A 22165-nucleotide genomic window follows, 5' to 3' on the forward strand; every position below is an offset into this window, starting at 1 on the left:
TGCACTCCCTCTAGATCTGTCTCTGTAGGTTTGGTCCAAAAGTTTATTAATGGACTAATTAGACTTTAGGTATTAATGCCAAAGTAGCTTGCCTTCACGTGCCCGTTCATTATCTCCAATATTCACTGATGTATATATTAATGATATATGTATATATTACTGACGCAACCAAATAATTTATGATTATACAATAAAAGGTTAGTAAAATTGTAAGTTTCAGAAAGCTGCGTACAATATATAGCGCCATATATAAAACAAATTACTATATAAGGCGCTTTACAAGGGTAAGAAGAAGAATGCAACAATAAAACACAATAAAATGAAATCAAATGACATTATGACATCAGATCTAATATCTGAAGAATTATCAAAATAAAACACTATAATAAAGATCAATTTCTAAAGATAAAGGTTTTTTGTAAGTTTCAGAAAACTGCGTACAATTTATTTGAAGTGTTTCTGTTGGAGTGAGGATTACACGCTAGCACAATGGTGTTGATTTTTAAATTAGTCATTAATATCTTACAAACTGAACAGATAATTTCTCCTTTGGAATTCTACAACGAGCATGTCATAATGGAATGACAAAAAACGCACACAACAACAGGCAATTCATGAATTGTGTTATGTGTCACGACTCTGCTTAGATAAATTTTGGATTCCTGCAATTCTTCTTTATTCAGCAGGTTCAACATAATATGTTCAAAACAAAACATTTTCAAATATATTTCAATATGACTGAATAATTACTATACACTAGTAAAAAACAATGTTTAGAAATTAGATGATGTAGAGAAAATGATTAAATTGGAAATATCTATTTCATTCATTGTATCTTTTTAAATGTATATTTGTATTGATATCGACGTACTTGTGATGGCATCATTGTAAAAGGTTCCCCTTCATTCTAACCATGTATTTTTGTATAAATAAGTGTATATGATTATAAAGATGCTGAAATAATAAAATTTCGTTGTAGATAACAAATATAGAAGAAGGTTTTCCCCAGATGCATGTTATTATAAGCATTCAAAATTTCCCGGAATTACCCATCGATCGTTGATAAAACGACAGTTAACAAGCGTATCCGTGTTACTCGTTATTTAGAGGTCTGGCAGTCTGCAGAAAAAAAAATGGTTCATGGACTTTGTTTCCAGATAGTTTTTCTTGCCATTGCTGCACATTGTACTTTGGGTCGTGGTAAGTAATATCAACATTAAACATGAACTGAAAAAAACTCTTTAGTTTTGAAAAGAAAAATAGATCGACCAACAGTGACAATTATTGCACTTTCAGAGGTAGAAGCTACGAATGGACAGCTTTTTTGTGTGTACACCAAGGATGCCTTTCCTGAGAAAATATTCGACAAGAAATTCGATAATACAACTGAAATGTGTTGTAATAAATCAGGAACGTATAATAGATATGACAATCAAGGACGGAGACTGGAGTGCTGTGGAAGTAAGAATGATGCTACGTTATTTAACTGTTTTAGGCTATAGAATTGTTTTAAAAGAATAACTTTTCCATGGTTGCCAATGTTTACTTACATGCTGACATTGGAATAGTTTTTTTTATGCACATTAATGTTTACAGACAATTCTATGCAATAACTATCAAAATTCTAAAATCTCTAAAGTTTGACGATATGGAAGGACACACATGGTATTTTAATCAGAATTTTTATCAGTCGTTCATATCTATAACCAGAACTTAGAATTCCCATCTTTTTCTCGCACCAACCCATCCACACTGTACACGGTTTATGAGCAGCTGTACTCTCGCTGTACTATCGCGATGTGCGTAGGTGTTGCAAAACTGTCATTTTTTTCCTAACCATTTTGGATATATTTTTTTCTCAAATTTAGACGGAACATACAATCCAGAAATCGAGATCTGTTGTGCTGACCAAGTACACGACAAGAAAAGCATGTGCTGTGGAAATAAAGTTTACAACAAAGACGGTAAGACATCCGAGTATTCGTGGTTATATTTTCTAGTATACATTATTTATATATTGAACATTTATTTGTTGTATGTTTCAATCTTGACAGGACATATACTGTCTATAAATCAAGATATGATGTACAGACCAAGTGCATGACAAATAAAGCTCATGCTGTGGAAATCAAAATAAAAAATTAATATTAATCATATTTTCAACTGTGCATTTTTAAAAGCTTTTAATGTGGGACAAGTAAGGTCAACTTCTATTCAATATTAGCAGTATCGATTTTGTTACCACCTTTTAAGTGTTTTTTTTTTTGGTTGGATTTTTAAAAGTTCTATTTGTCTGAAATTAAAGTGTTGATGTCTTAATCTTTCATAGTATCTTATTTTACTCTGTATAGATCAAAACTGATCGATTTTAACCACATTCTGCTCTGATTTTACGATATGATTCATGTATCTATGACTGGTGCTTACACTGCATGAATGAATACCAGGCCCATTCAACAAAAATAGATTACATCCGCGTGTTTAATTTGTATTATTTGACACCTGCTAACTGTTTAAAGGTACATTGAATTATAAATACGCGTGCGATTGAAGCTTTGCGATGAACGTTATCAAAATTATGCTACATACATTTTTAAATGTAGAATGTAAAAATGAAAAGGTAAAGAAAATGTCATAATTCCTATAAAAAGTACAAAATTTAGAGTTGGACAAACATGGATCCCTGGATATACCTGAGTTGAGATCAGGTATCAAGGAGGAGTATGTATTTAAAACGACATGTGATCAAAATGAAGGCGCTTTCGTTTTAATAGTGATAATTTTAAAAAAAACAACACTTTTCTTCTATTGAGTTATATTGACTTGCCTAGATGTTCGAGCGGTCTAGCGTGCTGGTTACATGCTGCTTGGAAATTTGGTTAAAATTCCGCTGGTCGTGAGTTTAATCCTTGGTAAGGGCGTTAGTGGGAATCCAAATAGAGTGACATTTTCTGTGCTTTATATTAAATATATCTTCACTTAGGGCAATTATGTTCATTTAAGAGTTCATTGCTATTTCCGTGCTTTATATATATATATATATATATATATATATATATATATATATATATATAATAGTTACTTGTCGCAATGATCGGTATAAGTATAGGTAACAAATAAAAAAGATACAAGAAGACGTTTAGTAAAGCTTTACTGTAATCCCTCCGTGATGTATTGACAGGTCCCGCATCGTGGATTCCCACACTTAGTGACCTTGTGATTGTCTTTAAGATATGGAGGGCATAATATTCTTTTCAGATTTCAATCAACCAAGAAAATATTTAGAAAAATAAAATTCATCAACAGCAAACGTCAACCGAAAAATCTGAAAAGAATATTATGCCCTCTATATCTTAAAGACAATCACAAGGTCACTAAGTGTGGGTATCCACATATAGATACATACAATTTTGAGGTCACGTGTTACCGTAGTTCTACTGCCCTCTACCGGTTGCGGTATTTCAGTGGTTAAAGTATACGGTTTGGGAGGTCCTATGTTGGAAGTCCACCATTGACCGCGTCAGATCAAAGATATAGAAATAAGAAATGAGTGCTCCTTCATCAAACATTTCATCTTTAGAAGCGAGTTACAAATCTTGTAAATTAGACTTTAAAAACGGAAATCCATGGCAGACCTTGGTACGTGATATAAACCCTCCCTGATATAGCCCTGAACGTCATGCATCTTATGAGATTGTGAGATTATGAGATTGATCATTGTTCGTTATCTTCACCTTTCATTACACCACCTACATCTGGTGACGTCTCACATCACACAATTGTTAAATGATAACATGCTATGTAAATGGCCTAGGTTGAATAATAGTATTAGATTTTATATAATGTAATTGCATCTTTAAACTTTATCGTATCATTAAAGGGAATTCAGAATTTTTATCTAAATTCGTACCGAAAGCTCCTGTCATTCAGAAAGATCTACTTAAGCATTCAATACATTGAACAAATTGAAAACTGATGAATGTAAAAGTGGTAGATATGTCAGATCTGCCTGATACCTCCCTCCGTTGTCAGAATTTGAACACTTTTAAAAAACATTTAAAAGCACATTTTTTTAGACTTGCATATTATTAGTATTATAGGTGGTTAAATCTTTATGGTTTCTTTACCATCATTTTAACATGACTTTTTCAAGTGTATAATTGTATATTTATTTCAACTATTGTATTTTATAGCATTTGATTGTACGGCGTGGAATTTTTTCATGCATATCATGTTTTAGATTTTAGTAATTTTACTTCACATTAATGATGTTTTTCTAGCATTGTTTTGATATTATCTATCTTAATGTTATTATAATTTCCTTTTACTACTTTTATAACGTGTTCTGTCATTTCTATTGTGTGCAGTGCTTTAGAGTGGTTATTTATAGTCATATAGGGCGCTATATAAATAAATATTATTATTATTTATAAAAGTTAAGGTCACTTTTCAGGGTTAAACGTGTTGTGATTCACCATAGCGATTAAAAAAACATAAATTATTTGTTATTTCTATGATAATTCTATAGATGTGAATAATACCGAGCACCTGCAAAAAGACGAATGTTGTGGAATTCAGGTTTTCTCATCTCACTCCGAAAGACGACGCTATTGTAATGATGGGATTAAGAATGCTAGTGAAAGGTAAGCAAGTAAATTTGCAATCCTGAAAACTTGATACATGTATATCTAAGGTATTGATATATTTTGTCCATACCGAAACATTAAGTCTTTTGGAACTCTGTTTTCACATATTACGTTATTAATGTCATAATACTGTAGTTCATTCTAGACATCTCCGCTTCACAACTACAAATGTATGTCAAAGTTGGTGCAATGGTATATTGGCAATTTAACAACAGGTGACAATATATTTGTAGGTCCAATGGAAGAAATCCATCTAGAAAGGGGAACAAACGAAAGCCTTCCTTGAGCTTCCTGTTTTCTTGGAGCGGTAGGAAATGGAAAAGAAAATATCCCCTTTTTCTGATTAACATTATTCTTGGTAATGCTGATGTTTCTATCGGAAAACCTCCCAGAAGACTTCGGTTCTGATGGGGAATGTTTTTCACAGGGTGTCAAAGTGAGCTTTAAACTTCCAAATGTTCAAAAGAAAAAGTATTTCTGTCTGGAGCAGAAACAGTTGTAATTTTCATTTTCCTTGGTTGTTGTCTTAATATACATGTGTATGATTGATAGAAGTAAATTGTTTGTAATATTTAAAGGAAGAATCTACGTAATTGATTACTGGGCTGGTAATCAATTACGTAGATTCTTCTTTTGTGTAATCCCCTTCCAACGAAACTGAAAGGATTTTAGTTTTTATCTGTATGTCCGTTTCAATGTTATTGTTTTCTGGGATTTGTTTACCCCGATTTGGAAGATGAAATTTGGTATGTGATTTGGTAATATGTGTTAATAGAGCAAATTTAAGTTTCATCAAAATTGACCCATGTTTACGAGAATTATGGGCCTTAGTACAAAATGTAGTTGTGTAGACTTTTTTCTACTGAGAAACTTGAATTTGATGTATGGTTATTTGAGGAGTAGACGTTCATCATGTTTCACTTTTGGTTGACAAAACTTCTTTAATTCTGATATTCTGTTTGTCTAGTTATCTGTGTAGTCTTTTTATTGTGTTAGTTGCCCATCATTTACTGAATACAATCAATATGTATTGCTGATATCTATATTTTCATTCATGTTTTGAAGTCAGCCACTAAGACGATGTAGTGCACCTCCGTCAGGACATGCGCGAGGTTTTTGACATTTTCTCTAAAGGATTTTTTCACCTCCTCGATCTGAAGAGTTCTTGTATTACCCCCAACGAAATTAGATGTATCCATATCAAATGAATGTCATGTTTACAAACCTTTCGGTAATGATCCCACACATCTTTATATGCTAAATATCTAAACAAAAAATCATAAAAATGTAGCAATCCTCCAAATAGATCTAGTGGGATTAATATTGAGAGGTCTATAAATATTCATGATTTTAACCAAAAAATTCAAACAAACACAAACGTTCTGGTCATGGATGAAAGGTGAAGATAACGAACAGTGATCAATTGCATAATTCCTAAAAGTAATACAAAATAGATAGTAGGGCAAACACGGACCCCTGGACACACCTGAGGTGGATCGTGTGCCTAGGAGGAGTAAACATCCCCTGTTGACCGGTCACACCCGCCGTGAGCCCCATATTCTGAACAGGTAAACGGAGTTATCCGTAGTCAAAATCAGTGTGCCAAGAACGACCTGATGAATCGTCATTCACTCAACATAAAATCATCCCTCATGATCGTTTAATATAAAATCGTCAGTCATTTAAAATAAAATCGTCCCTCGTGATCATTCAATATAAAATCGTCAGTCATTCAATATAAAATCGACAGTCATTGAAGATAAAGTCGTTAGTTCTCAATATAAGGATCGTCAGTCATTCAATATTTAATCAAAGATTAAAGAAAGGCCGCGGTTATTATCTTGCAATATACCTAAATACGTAATAACAGATTACGCAATATGCCTGAATACGTAATAACAGATTATGGGGAAAATTGAAACATATATCGCGGACACTTCTTGTTTTGCGAATACAACAATAAAGTCACTGACTGTCATTATGAGAATTGTTTAACAGGTGTTAATAAGGAATGGGATTAATCAATCGTCTGTATTCCGAGATCGATACACATGTAAACAAACAATTTTCAAAATCGACCTTGTTTACCCTACGATCTCAACTTTTTCTACGTTTTTGCAACCCCGGGCCTTCAAGATGTAGCAAAATTGACCAATGCTAAAATCTCAACAACCTCAGATATGTAAGAACAACTAAATGCATAGATCTAGTCATTTAAACCAGGAAGGTCTCTATAGACTTGTAAATTTCATGATTCTCAGGGTAGAGGTTCGGACTCCAGGGTGGGGTCTAACCGGGTATAAGGTGTTTATGTGTAAACCATTTAAATAGCATCTTCTTTAGTGATGTTTCGTGGGCCTCTTGTTCATAAGGTATTTTGAATGAATTAATTCCAGTTCGGTTGAAAGAGAATCATTTAGATTATAAGAATTGTTTAACAGGTGTTAATAAGGAATGGGATTAATCCCCGAGGGTCTCTACAGCCCAGTAGCTACATGTAAGTACTTCGTTACTAGCTTGAAAATACGGGTACATATTTAATTGCTGTGGTAAAATTTAGAAATTCATTTCAAAATTAAGGATGATCTCCCTCATGCATAACTCTATCCTTAGACGAATTTGACTCCAGTTTATTGGCACTCTGTTTTCCCCTAAAATAGCTCTAAAAGTTTATTGTTATTTCGGATTTCAAACATTTCGGTTGAGCATCACTGAAGAGACATTATTTGTCGAAATGCGCATCTGGTGCATCAAAATTGGTACCATATAAAGTTTTACATTCACGGTATCCATCAGTCTAGTCTCCATCCCCCCGAAGTTCTGTGTTTTTAATGTCAGCACTGGAAAGAGATTAATTGGGGACGGAGACCAGATTAGGCTTTCATAACGTACCAAGATTACCTTTCCAATATTCACGTTCACCATTCATGTGCATTATGAATAGAGACCGAATACATATTTCATGTTGGATATAATGAATATGTACAAAATTCAACGAGGTTCTAATTGACTGCTACATGTACCTTACAAGTCCACAAAATATTTCACTGTAGTATGTCCAAATATTTTCCAGGGAGCTAAAGATCTCCATTAATACGAATGTACATGAAAGATAACAAACAGTGATCAATCTCATAACTGCTATAAGCAATACAAAATAGATAGTTGGGCAAACACGGACCCCTGGACACACCCGAGGTGCAAACAAGTGTCCAGCAGGAGTAAGGATACATGTAATTTCCGAATTGTCGGTACGCTTAGCATGCTTTGTTTTACCTGAGTGTGTTTGATTGAATAAAGCAGTATAACAATTTGATGCATTTGATGATAAAATATAACGCAAAACACCTGCATATTAAACTTACATTCAATTTATCATGATGCAATTACATGCACGATTTGTAAAGTTTAAACAATGCACACATGATGAAAAATGCAGTTTCCGCAAGGCTGAAACACTGCGGAAACTTAGGTATACATAAGGTTTCTGCCAAGTTTCCGCTTGGAAACTTCAAGTTTCAGCAAGATTCCGCACTCCGGAAACTTAGGGTGTCCACGAATCCATATGGTTTCCGCAACGGAAACTTGCTGAAACCTCAAGTTTCCGCAGCCATAAACCACTGACATACATATGGTTTATCATCAGTTTCCGCAGGCGTAAACCATCAACATGCATATATGGTTTATCATACGTTTACGCATACATAAACTATATTGGTTTATATATGGTTTACGTCAAGTTTCCACAAAGTTTACATCAAGTTTCCGCATGCATACGCTACTGATATGCAAATGGTTTCTGCATACATGCATTTGATATCAAGTTTCCAACTTGATGCTCAAAGACCTTCTACTGTACAGAGAATACAAGCCACAATTTGACAGTTTTATTCATTCTTAAATATTATAATATTCACACAAATGAACTTGATGTAATAATACTGATACACTAGTACTAAAGCAGAACAAATCTGTATAAATATATCAAGGTAACTCCATACTTGCAATATTCTCTGATAAAAGTATCAAAAATGCATTTATTTCAATTTAAGTTAAAATTAATAAATTATGAAATGAAATATATAGGTCATCTCACTTTTTAAGATACTAGACATACTTAAACAGTGTCAATTATAAACATCCAAAAAATTGCAATTCTCCTTCAACAGCATTATTAAAATTTCATAAAAACTGGTTATAATGGTATAAAAGTATTAATTGTGACCTTGAGCCTTTGTCTCAGGTGAGCTAGAAATGAGGAAATTAAATATAACTATTAACAGTAATAGCATCATTTATAAGTAGAGGAAACGGCCCAATCTTGAATGCTCCTAGGTGGTGGGGTCATAGTCATTTCCGTTCTACTTCTAATGGCCTTGGCTTTTTGTCTATTTGATTGAAGTTGCAAAGATTCAGCATACTCTCTGTCCAGGTCGCACTTAACATTACGCAGCAGGGATGACTCCCATATAAATGGTAAGACCTTCCTCTGGGTGGCTTCCTCATCATCCGTTACTTCTGGAGACGTTGCCTCCTTAGTCAGCACCTTTTTAATCTTTTTTTTTTTTGTCCTTGGTCGAGAAATGGGAATTTCTCTCCAGCTGGGCCTTTCGACTCTTTAGTTTCTGTAAAAAGATGTGCAATGAATTATAACAATACTTATGGTGAACTTATACTAGCAATATTCGTATATAGGATACTTCTACATAGAATCCAAAGAAATGTCATTCTAGCACTCAGTATCTTGTTTAACACATCATGTGTACTAACACTTCTTTTTATACAGTAAATTTCATATTATATCTGACTGTCCTTTACACAAACCTAATTTCTATGAAAATAAATTGTTATATAAATCTCAATTGGGATCTTTAAAGATGTTCCCCAAACATCAATGAGTACAGAATCCAAAAATTTCAAAACTATTAATTCAAATCCAAACAAGAGATGTTTGTAAAACATATATGCCCCCATGGTGCAAAATTGAAAAGGGTTATACACATGCATATCTAATTTTATAGTAGTATCACCAATTAAAAATATTGAGAAGACAATATCTTCCTATGTCAGGAGTGGATTGACCATGTGACCTAAAAATCAATATGGGTCATCTACTCATTATGCTTTGTCAGTGTACCAAGTTTAGTGTCAATCAATCAAATAATTCTTAAAGTATAGGAGACAATATATTACTATATACAGTTTAACCCTTGACCTTTGACCTTAAAATCATTAGGGGTCATCTTCTCCTTATGCTGTACCAGTGTGCCAAGTTTGATGTATGTCAAGCAAAGGGTTCTCGAGATATTGAGTGGACAGTACCTCCCTATGTCCAGTTTGACCTTTGACCATGTGACCTCAAAATCACTAAGGGTCATTTATCTTAAGATGTACCAGTGTAGCAAGTTTGATGTCTGTCAAGCAAAGGGTTCTCAAGATATTGAGTGGTCAGTATCTTCCTATTTCCAGTTTGACCTTTGACCATGTGATTTCGAAATCACTACAGGTCATCTACTTCTTAAGATGTACCAGTGTACCAAGTTTGATGTCTGTCAAGCAAAAAGTTCTCAAGATATTGAGTGGTCAGTATCTTCCTATGTCCAGTTTGACCTTTGATCATGTGACCTCAAGATCACTAAGGGTCATCTACTTCTTAAGATGTACCAATGTACCAAGTTTGATGTCTGTCAAGCAAAGAGTTCTCAAGATATTGAGTGGTCAGTATCTTCCTATGTCCAGTTTGACCTTTGACCATGTCACCTCAAAATCACTAAGGGTCATCTTCATTTTAGGATGTACCGGTGTACTAAGTTTGATGTCTGTCAAACAAACGATTTTCAAGATATTGAGTAGAAGGTGTTCTCCTGTGTCCAGTTTGACACTTGATCTTTGACCATGCTACATCAAAATCAATGGAGGTCACTTACTCCTTACAATGTACTTGAGCACCAAGTTTGATGTACAACGGACTGAGATAAAATTCAAACTAGATTTGTAACTTGTTATGGCAAAGCAATGTACTAAATATCAAATGTATATCTGTAAGAACAGAGCAAAAAGTGCTTAAAACTGATCTGACAGACAGACGGACGGAGTGCAAACCTAAAGTCCCTTTCCATTTTGTCGGTAGGGGACTAAACACAACCTCTAAGAGATCGTATCATAGTGCTTTGTAAAAGAGAGGTGACTTTGATTTAAAATGCTCAATTTGTTTGAAAAATGCAAACATTAGACAATATATGTATGGCCTTGACCTTTGACCCTAAATTCAAGGTCAAAAGAGTAAGAACCAGAATTAAGAAAACCTAAACTGAGTACATGTAATAGTATCAAAGATATTCAAGTCAAAACATAAAATTAATGGGATGGTAACTGGAGTTGACAAGAATTCAAGGTCACAAAACATCTACTGTATTTGAGAAAAGCTAGCGCTCAAACAAAAAAACTGCAGACATTCAAGGACAATAACCAGGTTTAAGGGTCTTCAGATCCCTTTGATTGATCTCTCACTGGATTTTTTTTTTAAGTGAATTCATGAGTAAATGTTTTGTGTCTCTGTATCTTTCCATTTAGTAACTAAGAATAGCAATAACAGTTTTTTTTAAAGCAAGTCAGTGTTTAGCAAATGTTTGATGTTCATAGAATTTAAAGTTAGAGAAAAGTAATAAAAACAAGGATCAGATTCAAAATTCAAGTATGTAGGTTGATATCTGATTATTTCTCAAAAAGCATTGTATTATGAACTAACAAGAGGCCCATGGGCCACATCGCTCACCTGAGTCACCTTGGCCCATATTTGAAGACTTTCCATATATATTTGCATGTAAAACCTTAGTTCCAATTATGGCCCCAACTACCCCTGGAGGCTACGATTTTTGCAAACTTGAATCTACACTACGTCAGAAAGCCTTCATGTAAATGTCAACTTCTTTGGCCCAATGGTTCTTGAGAAGAAGATTTTTAAAGATTTTTCCTATATTTGTATGTAAAACTTTGACCCTCCCCGACTTGTGGCCCCATCTTACCTCCGGGGGCCATGATTTGAACAAACTTGAATCTGCACCATGTCAGAAAGTTTTCTTGTAAATGTCAGCTTTTCTGACTAAGTGGTTATTGAGAAGAAGATTTTAACTATATATTTGTATGTAAAACTTTGATTCCCAATTGTGGCCCCATCCAACCCCTGGGGCCCATGATTTGAACAAAGTTGAATCTGCACTATGTCAGAAAGTTTTCATGTAAAAATCAGCTTTTCTGGCTCAGTGGTTCTTGAGAAGAAGATTTTTCCTATATATTTGTATGTAAAACTTTGATCCCCTATTGTGGCCCCATTCAACCCCCGGGGCCCATGATTTGAACAAACTTGAATCTGCATTATGTCAGGAAGCTTTCATGTAAATCTCAGCTTTTCTGGCTTAGTGGTTCTTGAGAAGAAGATTTTTAAAGTTTTTCCCTATATATTTGTATGTAAAACTTTGATCCCCCCTTGTGGCCCCATCCTATCCCCGGGGGCCATGATTTGAACAAACGTGAATCTGAGATATGTCAGGAAGCTTTCAGGTAAATTTCAACTCTTCTGGCCCAGTGGTTCATGAGAAGAAGATTTTTAAATGACCCCACCCTATTTTTGCATTTTTTGTATTATCTCCCGTTTGAAAGGGACATGACCCTTCATTTGTACAAACTGGAAAGCCCTTCACCCAAGGATGCTTTTGGCCAAGTTTGGTTGAAATTGGCCCAGTGCTTCTGGAGAAGAAGTCGAAAATGTGAAAAGTTTACAGATGGACGACGGACAAAATGTGATCAGAAAAGCTCACTTGAACCTTCGGTTCAGGTGAGCTATAAAGTGTTTCAATATGTCTTAAAGAGTGATAGCATTTTGATGGTAAGAAAAAATAATAAACAGAACAATATCAATATGACTTTCAACAGAAAAATGGAAAGCTCTAAATACATGGACCCCAATGCTCATTACAATTGTTCCATTTTCTTGTCATAGTGACTATCCTTCAACTGTTCAGTAATGAATCCTTAAATGGTATGCTCACATAAAACTGGTATCCTAGCTTCTTACTTCTGTGGTGCTTTTAACATGTTTAATCAAAATGGTCTTCTGACACCAAAACTTGAGTCAATATGGTCCTTGTCCAGATCCGTCTTGTTGCTTCCTAGATAAATAGACTACCACTTTACTGAATCAAGATGGACTTGTGACAGGAGGAGTGTTCATCCATTGTAACACTGAAAGTTGGTTCCATTCTCATGGGCTCTCTTTCATATCATATGGGGAGTCAGTCATGGAATGCATCTTCTGCTCATCTAGTTCTAAAAAAAACAGTAAACAAAAATTAATCCTATGTAACATATGGTATATCAAGACTGAGTAGACACATCGTTACTTTGCTCAATTCTGTCTTCACTTTGCCAGTGGCTGATATAAAAACGCACACACATTGAGACCAAAAATAAATAAGAAGCCATTGGACCACATAGCTCACCTAAGTCACCTTGGCTCATATTTTAAGATTTTTCCTATTCGCATGTAAAACTTTGATCGCTATTGTGGCCCCAACCTACTCCCAGGGGCCCTGATTTTTACAAAATTGAATCTGCACTATGTCATGAAGCTTTCGTGTAAATGTAAACTTCCCTGGCAAGTGATTTTTAATGATTTTCCCTATATATTTGTATGCAAGATTTTGATCCCCTACTGTGGCTCCATCTTACCCCCGGGGACAATGATTTTTACAAACTTGAATCTGTGCCAGACAGCCTTGATGTAAATTCCCACTTTCCTGGCCCAGTAATTATTAAGAAGATTTTCCCTATATATTTGTATGTAAAATTTCAATCCCCTAATGTCGCCTCATCTTACCCCCCCCCCCCCCCCCCCCCCCCCCACGGGGCCATGATTTTAACAAATTTAAATCTGCATTAAGTCAGGAAGCTTTCATGTAAATTTCAGCTCTTCTGGCCCAGTGGTTCTTGAGAAGATTTTTAAATGACCCCACCCTATTTTTTGCATTTTTGTGATTATTTCCCCTTTGAAGGGGACATGACCCTTCATTTGAACAAATTTGAAAGCCCTTCACCCAAGGATGTAAAAATGTAAAGAGTTTACAGATGGACAGATGAAGGACAACAGTCGATCAGAAAAGCTCACTTGAGCTTTCAGTTCAGGTGAGCTAATAAAAGAAATAGTGGTATAGGATTTGACATAATATATATATATATACACACAAGCACATGAAGATAAGCAAATCCATTACTTATTATCATATAATAATTCTATTATGTTGTAGATGTATTTATAACTAGAATAAACCTTACAAGTTACCTAAAATGCCTCAAAACCCTGGAGCCCTATCCCCCCTTTAACAAATCCTGAATCCACCACTGCATGCATTTACATGTACAAGATCACTTCAGGATTCTAAAATAGCAAATTTTATTGCTGGTAGTGTTTTTGGTACAGTAATTTTAATTAGATTTATTTTGTGTACATGTGACATTGTTTATAAATGCATATATGTGTTTATCTATATGCACATGATTACATAAAAAACTAGCAGACATCTGACAATTTCAAAGAAAATTATATAATACAGGACACATTATTTGACTAGAGGCCACCAAGATCATTATGACTATATACACCAGTTTATGTGTTAGATTTCAGAACTACTACCTTTCTAGTGGGCTAACTCAATGCATTCGAGTACCTAAATTCATCAGTATAGTTAGACAATAGCAAGTGAGTAGATTAATTAATATCCAGGGTCACCAAAAAATGTAGGTTGGGTGGTGGATTGTATTTTTATGAGAAAAGACATTGATGACAAAAGTTATTTTTGTCAACAGATGGGTGTCAATTAAGAAGGAATGCTACACCAGAAAAATTTGATGAGGATGAAAATGGAGGATATGTACATTTTGAAATTGAAAACTTTTAAATTTACTTTCTTTAGTCAAAAAATGTTGTTTTAGTAAAAAGTAATCGAGGAAAAAAAAATTAAAACCCCTGATATTTACCGTGCCAGGAAAACGTCAGAACCGGCTCCATTACGTAAACTGGAAATTCACCGCCTCCTTTTGGAGGCGGCATTCTCGGGCCGATTTTAAATACTTTGGAGTCGAATTCAATGTTAAACTCATAATTAATCAATAAAACGATTCCAGTTTACGTAATGGTGCCGGTTCTGACATTTTCCTGGCACAGTAAATATCAAAAGCCAGGAAAACATCAAATATTTCGGATTAATACAAACTATATGTATAAATTACGGGTGATTTCAACGTCATAATATCATATGAATAATAAGGGGCCTCCGTGGCCGAGTGGTTAGAGCATCGAGCTCAAAATCACGCGGTCTCTCACCTCTGTTGGCGAGGGTTCCAATCCCACTCATGCCGTTAAGTGAGAAAGTTTCCCAGTTTACTTTCGGAAGGTTGATGGTCTCTTCCCAGGTACATTGTATCTGGGTTCTCTCTTCCACCAATAAAAACTGGGCGCCACCATATAACTGAAAAATTGTTGAGTGTGGCGGAAAACATCAATCAATCAATCAATCATATGAATAATATCTTTGCACATGTTCTATACTGAAAATTTGAAATTGCTACAATACCAAAGAGAAAAATATATCATATGACAGAAAATTTTAAACAAATTTGTATACAGCTTAGAACTTGATAGCCTTGGTCAATACAGCTAAAATATTGCAACATTTTCCCAATGATATGAATATATAGCCCTGTGCGTTGTGCCTTACTTTTTCATTGTGACATTGTATGGTGTGAAGTGCATTGCTCAACTTGAAGGTAGATTTATGTACAGCACTGAGACTTTTGGAGGGATTAGCCTTAACTTAGTTGTGTAGCAGTGAGGGTTCTTTATCGTGCCAATACCTACCGTGATATGGGGCCTTTGGTTTTAACATCATGCCTAAAACACCTGTGCCTTTCACTTCTAATGCTGAGGGATTGGCACAGGATTTACTTCTCATCTTTAATTTGATGCTGCACCATAATTGAGAATAGAAACTATTTCTAGGACTAAAAAATTCGGATGGTTAACTGGAAATAGTTTGTAGATATTTGTATGGCTAATATGCAATAGTCGTAATATCATTTGGTCCCTACATACATCACTGTATACAGTATTATACGTAATAACCCCCCCCCCCCCCCCCCCCCCCCCCCACTAAATTTCTCAAAGACTACAATGCAAAACCATTTCAAATTTCACATAAACTAGATCTATATAAGGACCTTGTAATCACAACACAAAATCAAACGTTAAATGTAAAACCTTTCACCACTTACTGGAACATTCCACCATTGTATAGATCTAAGGCATACTGCATGCTTGGAGGTTGTCCTTGTATTTCGTATTTCCTTATCATTAGAATGAATATTCCTGCATCGACCTGTTCATCCTTTAATCCATAGATTTATCGTTTAGAAGGCCACACACAACATATGCACTACCCCATGCAAATGCAATGATGAATCCGCAACATCGTGAATAAAAACGTTTCAAGTCAACACCGGAAATACCTACAATGATATATAGAGAGAAAGAATAGGTTAGATAACGTCCTGTTTCCGAATCGGGACAGGATATTTTTTAATTTTTTTTTGTATTCAAAATTCTAAAAGGTGAATATCAAGCATGTTTTGATGTGGTCTGTTGTGATTATGAAATGAATATTAAATATCATTGCTCTTTTATGAGAAAATGAAAATTTGTATAGTCAGAGATAACATGATATCCCGTCAAAAATCGTTTAAATGAGACGGCAATTGCCAGTATTGGGTATGGACAGACTCATACTAAAATATTCAGTGAGGATGCATAATGGAAGATTGTTTTAAAAAGTTCCAGAAATTTTTACTCAATACCCTCTAAAAGACATACCTGAATGATGCCCAACAACAGTAGACGTCTCCTATTCTCAGAAAAATCTTTGGATCTTCCATTCAATCAAAACATGACATGGTTCCATTTGAGTCACGCTAGGTTTTCTCTCACAAACAACAATCAATTTTGCCCGCCGAAAATTACAACCAATCAGCGATCAGGAGAGGATTTATGGGAAAACATACTTTTATAGATATATAATTTATTTTGTGTGTAAATTGTTTCACAAACGTCTGAATTTAAAAAATCATGCATGTGTTAAATTTCTGCATCGTTTTTCTATATCATAGGATTTTTTTTAAATAGCGTCCCTGCGACTCTAAGTTCAAAATGGCCGCCCTTTGTTTACAATTTTAAATGTAAATAATCTGTAGTGTGCTATATGTTGTATTATAATGAAAAGTTTACGTTTATTAGAGGTCTAAAAATCATGAAATAAACTCAATACCGGTGTAGCATACAGTCACACAAACTTTCTTCTGCATCTTTATGGGGTATTATAAGGTGCCCCTCTTCTGCCCGACTTTTCTCTGTTCTCACAATATGAGCTATAAAGCAATGGTATATACAAGACTGGACATTCTGCATGTGAGATAACCAAATACATGGAAATGTTTTGAAGAATGAACTGCTTTTTTCTTAGCAACACATTAATTTCGCCTCGCAATTGTCAAGGATATTTGTAAACACATGTACATGTACGTGTGCCCCTCAGCCATCTACTTTCATTTAAAGTGGTTTCTTAACTACTGGAGTCTCAATTTTTACTGAACTAAACCGTTGAAATCCTTAGATGATAGATGAAACACAGGAACTACATACTAAATTCAAGTAATTGCTTAAGTTTCTTTTTCTATAATTAATATCTCAGTCGGGATGCATGTCAGTAAAAATAAAATATTGATTCTACAAATGTATAATAAAAATCAACAGTTAGACATTCAAAATTTGATTTGCTTGTAGTAAAACAATATATATTTTCTTGTAAATATCAAAATAGTCCGCAAGTACATATATCTGCGATTAGAAAAATAGTTACGAACAGAATTGTGGTTGAGAAGTACTTGCTGCTAAGAAACTGTAGACATGATGATTATGAAATTCACTGGCAGAGAATATGTGAAAACTCATATGCATGATCAGTATATACATGTAGGTCTATAGGTACTTTTTCATCAAATACGATTGTGTTTCTTTTTTCTTTCTTTTCTTTTTGTGTGTTGTTTGGTTTGATCAATAGATACATTGTAAATCATATCTAGATGTACATGTACATGTATTATAGTTATCAAAATATGTTACCAAGAAAATAATACTTATGTAGCTCTCTCTCTCTCTCTGAAAAAGAAGTTTACATCATATATATGCTTACACAAAAGAATAAGATGAATATGAAATGTAGACAGTATACCTTATGTTATTGAGTTCGTATTTCAAAATGAATATGTGTGAAAATATCCATGTAACCTATTTCCCATATGTATCATGCAACAGTGATATATGCATGAAGTGAAAAATTCGTAAATAATTTTTTTTAAAATCAACAGTACACATTTGAGAGCTTCTAAGTTTGCACGATTATTGTATGCTTATATCATGTTCATTTGTATGATATCACTTCCAAAGTGCATGGATATATATTTTTTAGGGTTATAATAATATAGAGATGGTGAAGATATTATCTAATTAAATTTGCTTTAATTTACTACCAATACCCGAGTTCTTGATCGAGTTGTGTAGAATACATCCCCATAGAACTTATTGTCGAAATAATGCACACCGAATTGTATTGTTGAGTAGATGCAGATTTTGCAAATGTTGTAGGTTTAGATTCAAACTTCTAAATAACAGTAAATAGACTTTCAGGTTACAATATGTACTCTCAGGAACTTAAATTGAGAAGTGTTCATCAGTGCATGTTTGTATTAGAATGCTGAATTCATTTCTAATGTGTGAAACTTTGCATGGTTTCAAACTGCACTGCATTAAATTCATATTATAAAATATAAGATATGCTGATTCCAAAATTAACTAGTCCTGAATTTTGTGAACAAGTACTATATGCGACAAATATTCGCATACAGTTTAGTGCCCAAATGTTACAAGCATGCGAGGTAATCGAACACAAATACATCTAGGAATGTAAGTAAGTAAGTAAGTAAATTATTTATTATAGTGAAATGTGTTATATATTAAACAGAATAATAGGAATTTAGGAATTTAAACACCCGGCCCATCGGGCCTATATGTCACTTTTAACAGAACCCCCCCCCCCCCACACACACACATTAAATAATAAATACAGTGGTACATGTATTATGCATGACTTTTACTATTATGGTATATGATAGACTGTCTGTAGGTGTATGCGGAGAACAGGAATTTTGCAGTTTGTCTTGGGAAATTTAATAATAGAAATTTTGTTTTGTTTAAATCTGACATATTGATCACAGTGGGGTTAAATCCGATACTGGTAAAAAAGATTACTCTAAGATTTGAATAAGAGAAACAATGAAGTAAAATGTGACATTCATCTTCTACACTATCTGAAGAACATAAAGTACACAGTCTATCCGATAACGTCTCCCCCTTATACCGTCCTGTTTCAATTCTTATAGGTAAGACACCACATCTGAACTAGGCAAGTATAGAACGATGACTTTTTGGAATATCCATGATTACATATTTCTCTGTTTGAAAATCACTCATATTTTTACGGTCGGTAGGTTCTAAGTTTTGGAACGTTATGGACCTCTTCATTCCAGCCATTCATAAAATCCAGACGAAGTTTTTCTTCCACTGTGTTCACGTTACAGACCATACGATTTAGGAAATCTACTGTCATATCAAGAGATTCAAAAAGGAATTTGACTGTATTTGACCAATTTATGTTGTGTGATTATTCCATATCCCACATGAATTTTTTTTTTCGTAAGCCTGTCGTCCGGCATTGTAACGAGTCGATTCCATAGGCGTAAAATATTCATTTGATGTCGATAAAATGAAGGAAGCATTACATCCTTACAGGTCAACTGCCTTTCTATTGGTATTAGAAATGCTCATTCAATCTCAAATTATAATAATAAATAAAGCGGCAAGCTAAATTACCACTTATGGTGGTACATCTAGGTATTAGATTTTGTCATAATTGTGTACTATGAACAATGATCTATTACTGCAACCTCGTTATGTTCATGTGAATATTATAAGTATAAGATGCATACCATTATTTTTTTCTTCTGTCCGAAATTCGCAAAGGCTAGGAAGGATTTCTTCGGTCATTTTTATGGACTTGATAAAACTCAAACCGTTGACACCATATGTTTTATGAGACGATGATTCGTATTGTGTTAAATTATTTTGTATTTTTCAAAGATATATTAGAAAACCTGACAGATTCAGTTAAGCTTTGAATTGAAATGTTTTTAAACAAATAATATTAATATTATTACACATGTATAATGTCCTAAACTGTAGTGTGACTAATAATGTATGTACACATGTCATAATCTACATGTACACTGTATGTAGAGAGAGGGCAACATAAGTTTTCAGAACATATGCCTATAATCACATTGTATATCCTTGATACTATTATAACATATGATAAAATCAAAACACCCATTGACATGCATGCATAATTATACATGTATGCAAATTACATATTGATTGCTAAATCAATAAATTGAGCATATTCGAAAAAAAATTCCAGTTGGCATATTTCATGTACTTACTTGCATGTGCGAATTAACGTATTTCACACGCAGACATATGTGTCTAATTCTACCACCTGACTATAGTATTAGTGTTTGAAATCTTAATTTATAGTATTCATAGTTTTGAAATTATGAAAATAAAAAAATCTACATTCTTAGCAATGCACATGCAACGTAAAATCTGCGTAAATACATGGCTGTATATAAATGTCCCAGTTGAAGATTCATGTTCAATTCAACCCCAACCCCACATATGCACTTATTTTTAATTACAATGAACTTCGATCTTTGTTTCTATGCGGTGACAAAGCTGGACATTATTCTTCCAGTTTATATTGCCTTGTGTATTTATCTCTATTGTTCCCATGACGGAGGAAAATCCTTGCAATTAACATGGAACTAACAAGAAATACACGGAGGGATTAACTGAAGTACACAGGCATGCTAGCTTGTCAAACGTAGCAACACACGGAGTATACTTTGTTTTCTGTATCTCATTTCATATCTGTTTTGTTTAACTGAAAAAATTCTTATAACAATATGATGTATATAAAGTACTTACTATTCTTCTCTCACTTACATTTTAAAGTTTTTTGTGTGCTTTTTAAATTCGCATTTGAATTATTTATTGCATATTTAATTATTACTTTAAAAACCTCCGAATTTTTGTTAAGTTTCAGCATTGCGGAAACCATTAGGAATCAAAGCCTACAGTTTCCGCAGACTGAAACTTGACGGAAACTATATAATCGTTTACGCACGGCGTAAACCATACGGGAAACCTCAACTTCAGGTTTCCGCAGACTGAAACTTGACGGAAACTTGCGGAAACTATATAATCGTTTACGCACTGCGGAAACCATATGGGAAACCTCAACGTCAGGTTTCCGCAAGGTTTCCATATGGTTTCAGTTTTGCGGAAACTAGCGTTTTCATATGAATCAAGGTATTTGTGCGGGTTAAAAGTTTACACGTAGGTATGCATGCAACCACCGGCGTCACCGAATGTAACCATGGCCACAAAGTTCCAGAGTTGCGAAGAGATTCTACCTGACGCAGGTCTCCCACGAAACACCAGAATCACTACGCTGCCACTAGTTTGTAACGTGTGAACACGCTCGCCTTTGTTTAACTTGCGTGTCCAAGAGAAACCTCTACGACATCATTAGATACAATATATGCCAGCAATTGGATATTACATATATATAAAGATCTCGCGCTTCCATACAATATGTAGGTTTAAATGTCCCAAGTCAGCCGTTCACTGTAAAAATCAGCCCTACTCCCAAAAGTCAAACGTTTCGCGACCTTTTTTGTAAATCTGTACTTTATGATTTTAAATGTTTACATGTGACATGAGTAATGCATTAACTCTAAACGTTTGCTGGACTTTTGATGGAAATCCCCCTATTTATTATCTACTCATATCATACATTGTTTAATGAGTAATATGTATCTGGGGGAAATCAAGAATCGAACAAGGTACTTTCACTTGCCAAAAGAACACTATCAACACTTATCTGCCACGCCCGGTTCGTTAATACTTAGTGTACCCGCGTGTTCACTTCTTCACTGATCAGAGTAGCCTCATAGTGTTCACAAACGTAGATAATCTGTTACCAGTTTTCCCTATTAGATTATATCAATATTATGTAGGAGGTGAAATTAGGTATATACGTTTGACTTTAACAAAAGACATCTGGGGAAGTGTGGTTGTGTTTTTTTTTACACGCAGGTGTTGAAATAAACAGACATATCTTAGTCATCTCTTACGAATGTCGACAATGACCTTGGATTAAACTACATGAGAAATGCATATAAATTATGTCATGTTTTTTCAGCAATATATATATATATATATATATATATATATATATATA

At 34.3% G+C, this 22165-nt stretch overlaps 1 protein-coding gene and 1 long non-coding RNA gene across 8 annotated transcripts; one reads left to right on the plus strand and one right to left on the minus strand.

The window, feature by feature from the left end:
• The first annotated feature begins 1081 nt into the window (after nt 1-1081).
• On the plus strand, nt 1082-5685 carry LOC125676804 (uncharacterized). Its single transcript, XM_056159723.1, has 5 exons — nt 1082-1200; nt 1297-1461; nt 1869-1964; nt 4529-4643; nt 4880-5685. The coding sequence occupies exons 1-5, from the start codon at nt 1134-1136 to the stop codon at nt 5052-5054; spliced, it is 618 nt and encodes a 205-aa protein (XP_056015698.1). The 5' UTR covers nt 1082-1133; the 3' UTR covers nt 5055-5685.
• A 2833-nt stretch (nt 5686-8518) lies between these two features.
• LOC125674192 (uncharacterized) lies at nt 8519-20868 on the minus strand. Of its 7 annotated transcripts, XR_008801601.1 has the most exons (6): nt 16567-20868; nt 15972-16205; nt 15025-15169; nt 13984-14079; nt 12695-12971; nt 8519-9271 (listed from the first exon to the last, which is right to left on the minus strand). It is a non-coding gene; the product is annotated as an uncharacterized LOC125674192 (long non-coding RNA). The 7 variants fall into 7 exon arrangements; XR_008801600.1 differs by lacking the exon at nt 13984-14079; XR_008801602.1 differs by lacking the exon at nt 13984-14079 and having other exon boundaries at nt 15025-15701.
• Nucleotides 20869-22165: the final 1297 nt, after the last annotated feature.

This window comes from Ostrea edulis, chromosome 3, assembly GCF_947568905.1.
Source record: "Ostrea edulis chromosome 3, xbOstEdul1.1, whole genome shotgun sequence".
NCBI lineage: Eukaryota > Metazoa > Mollusca > Bivalvia > Ostreida > Ostreidae > Ostrea > Ostrea edulis.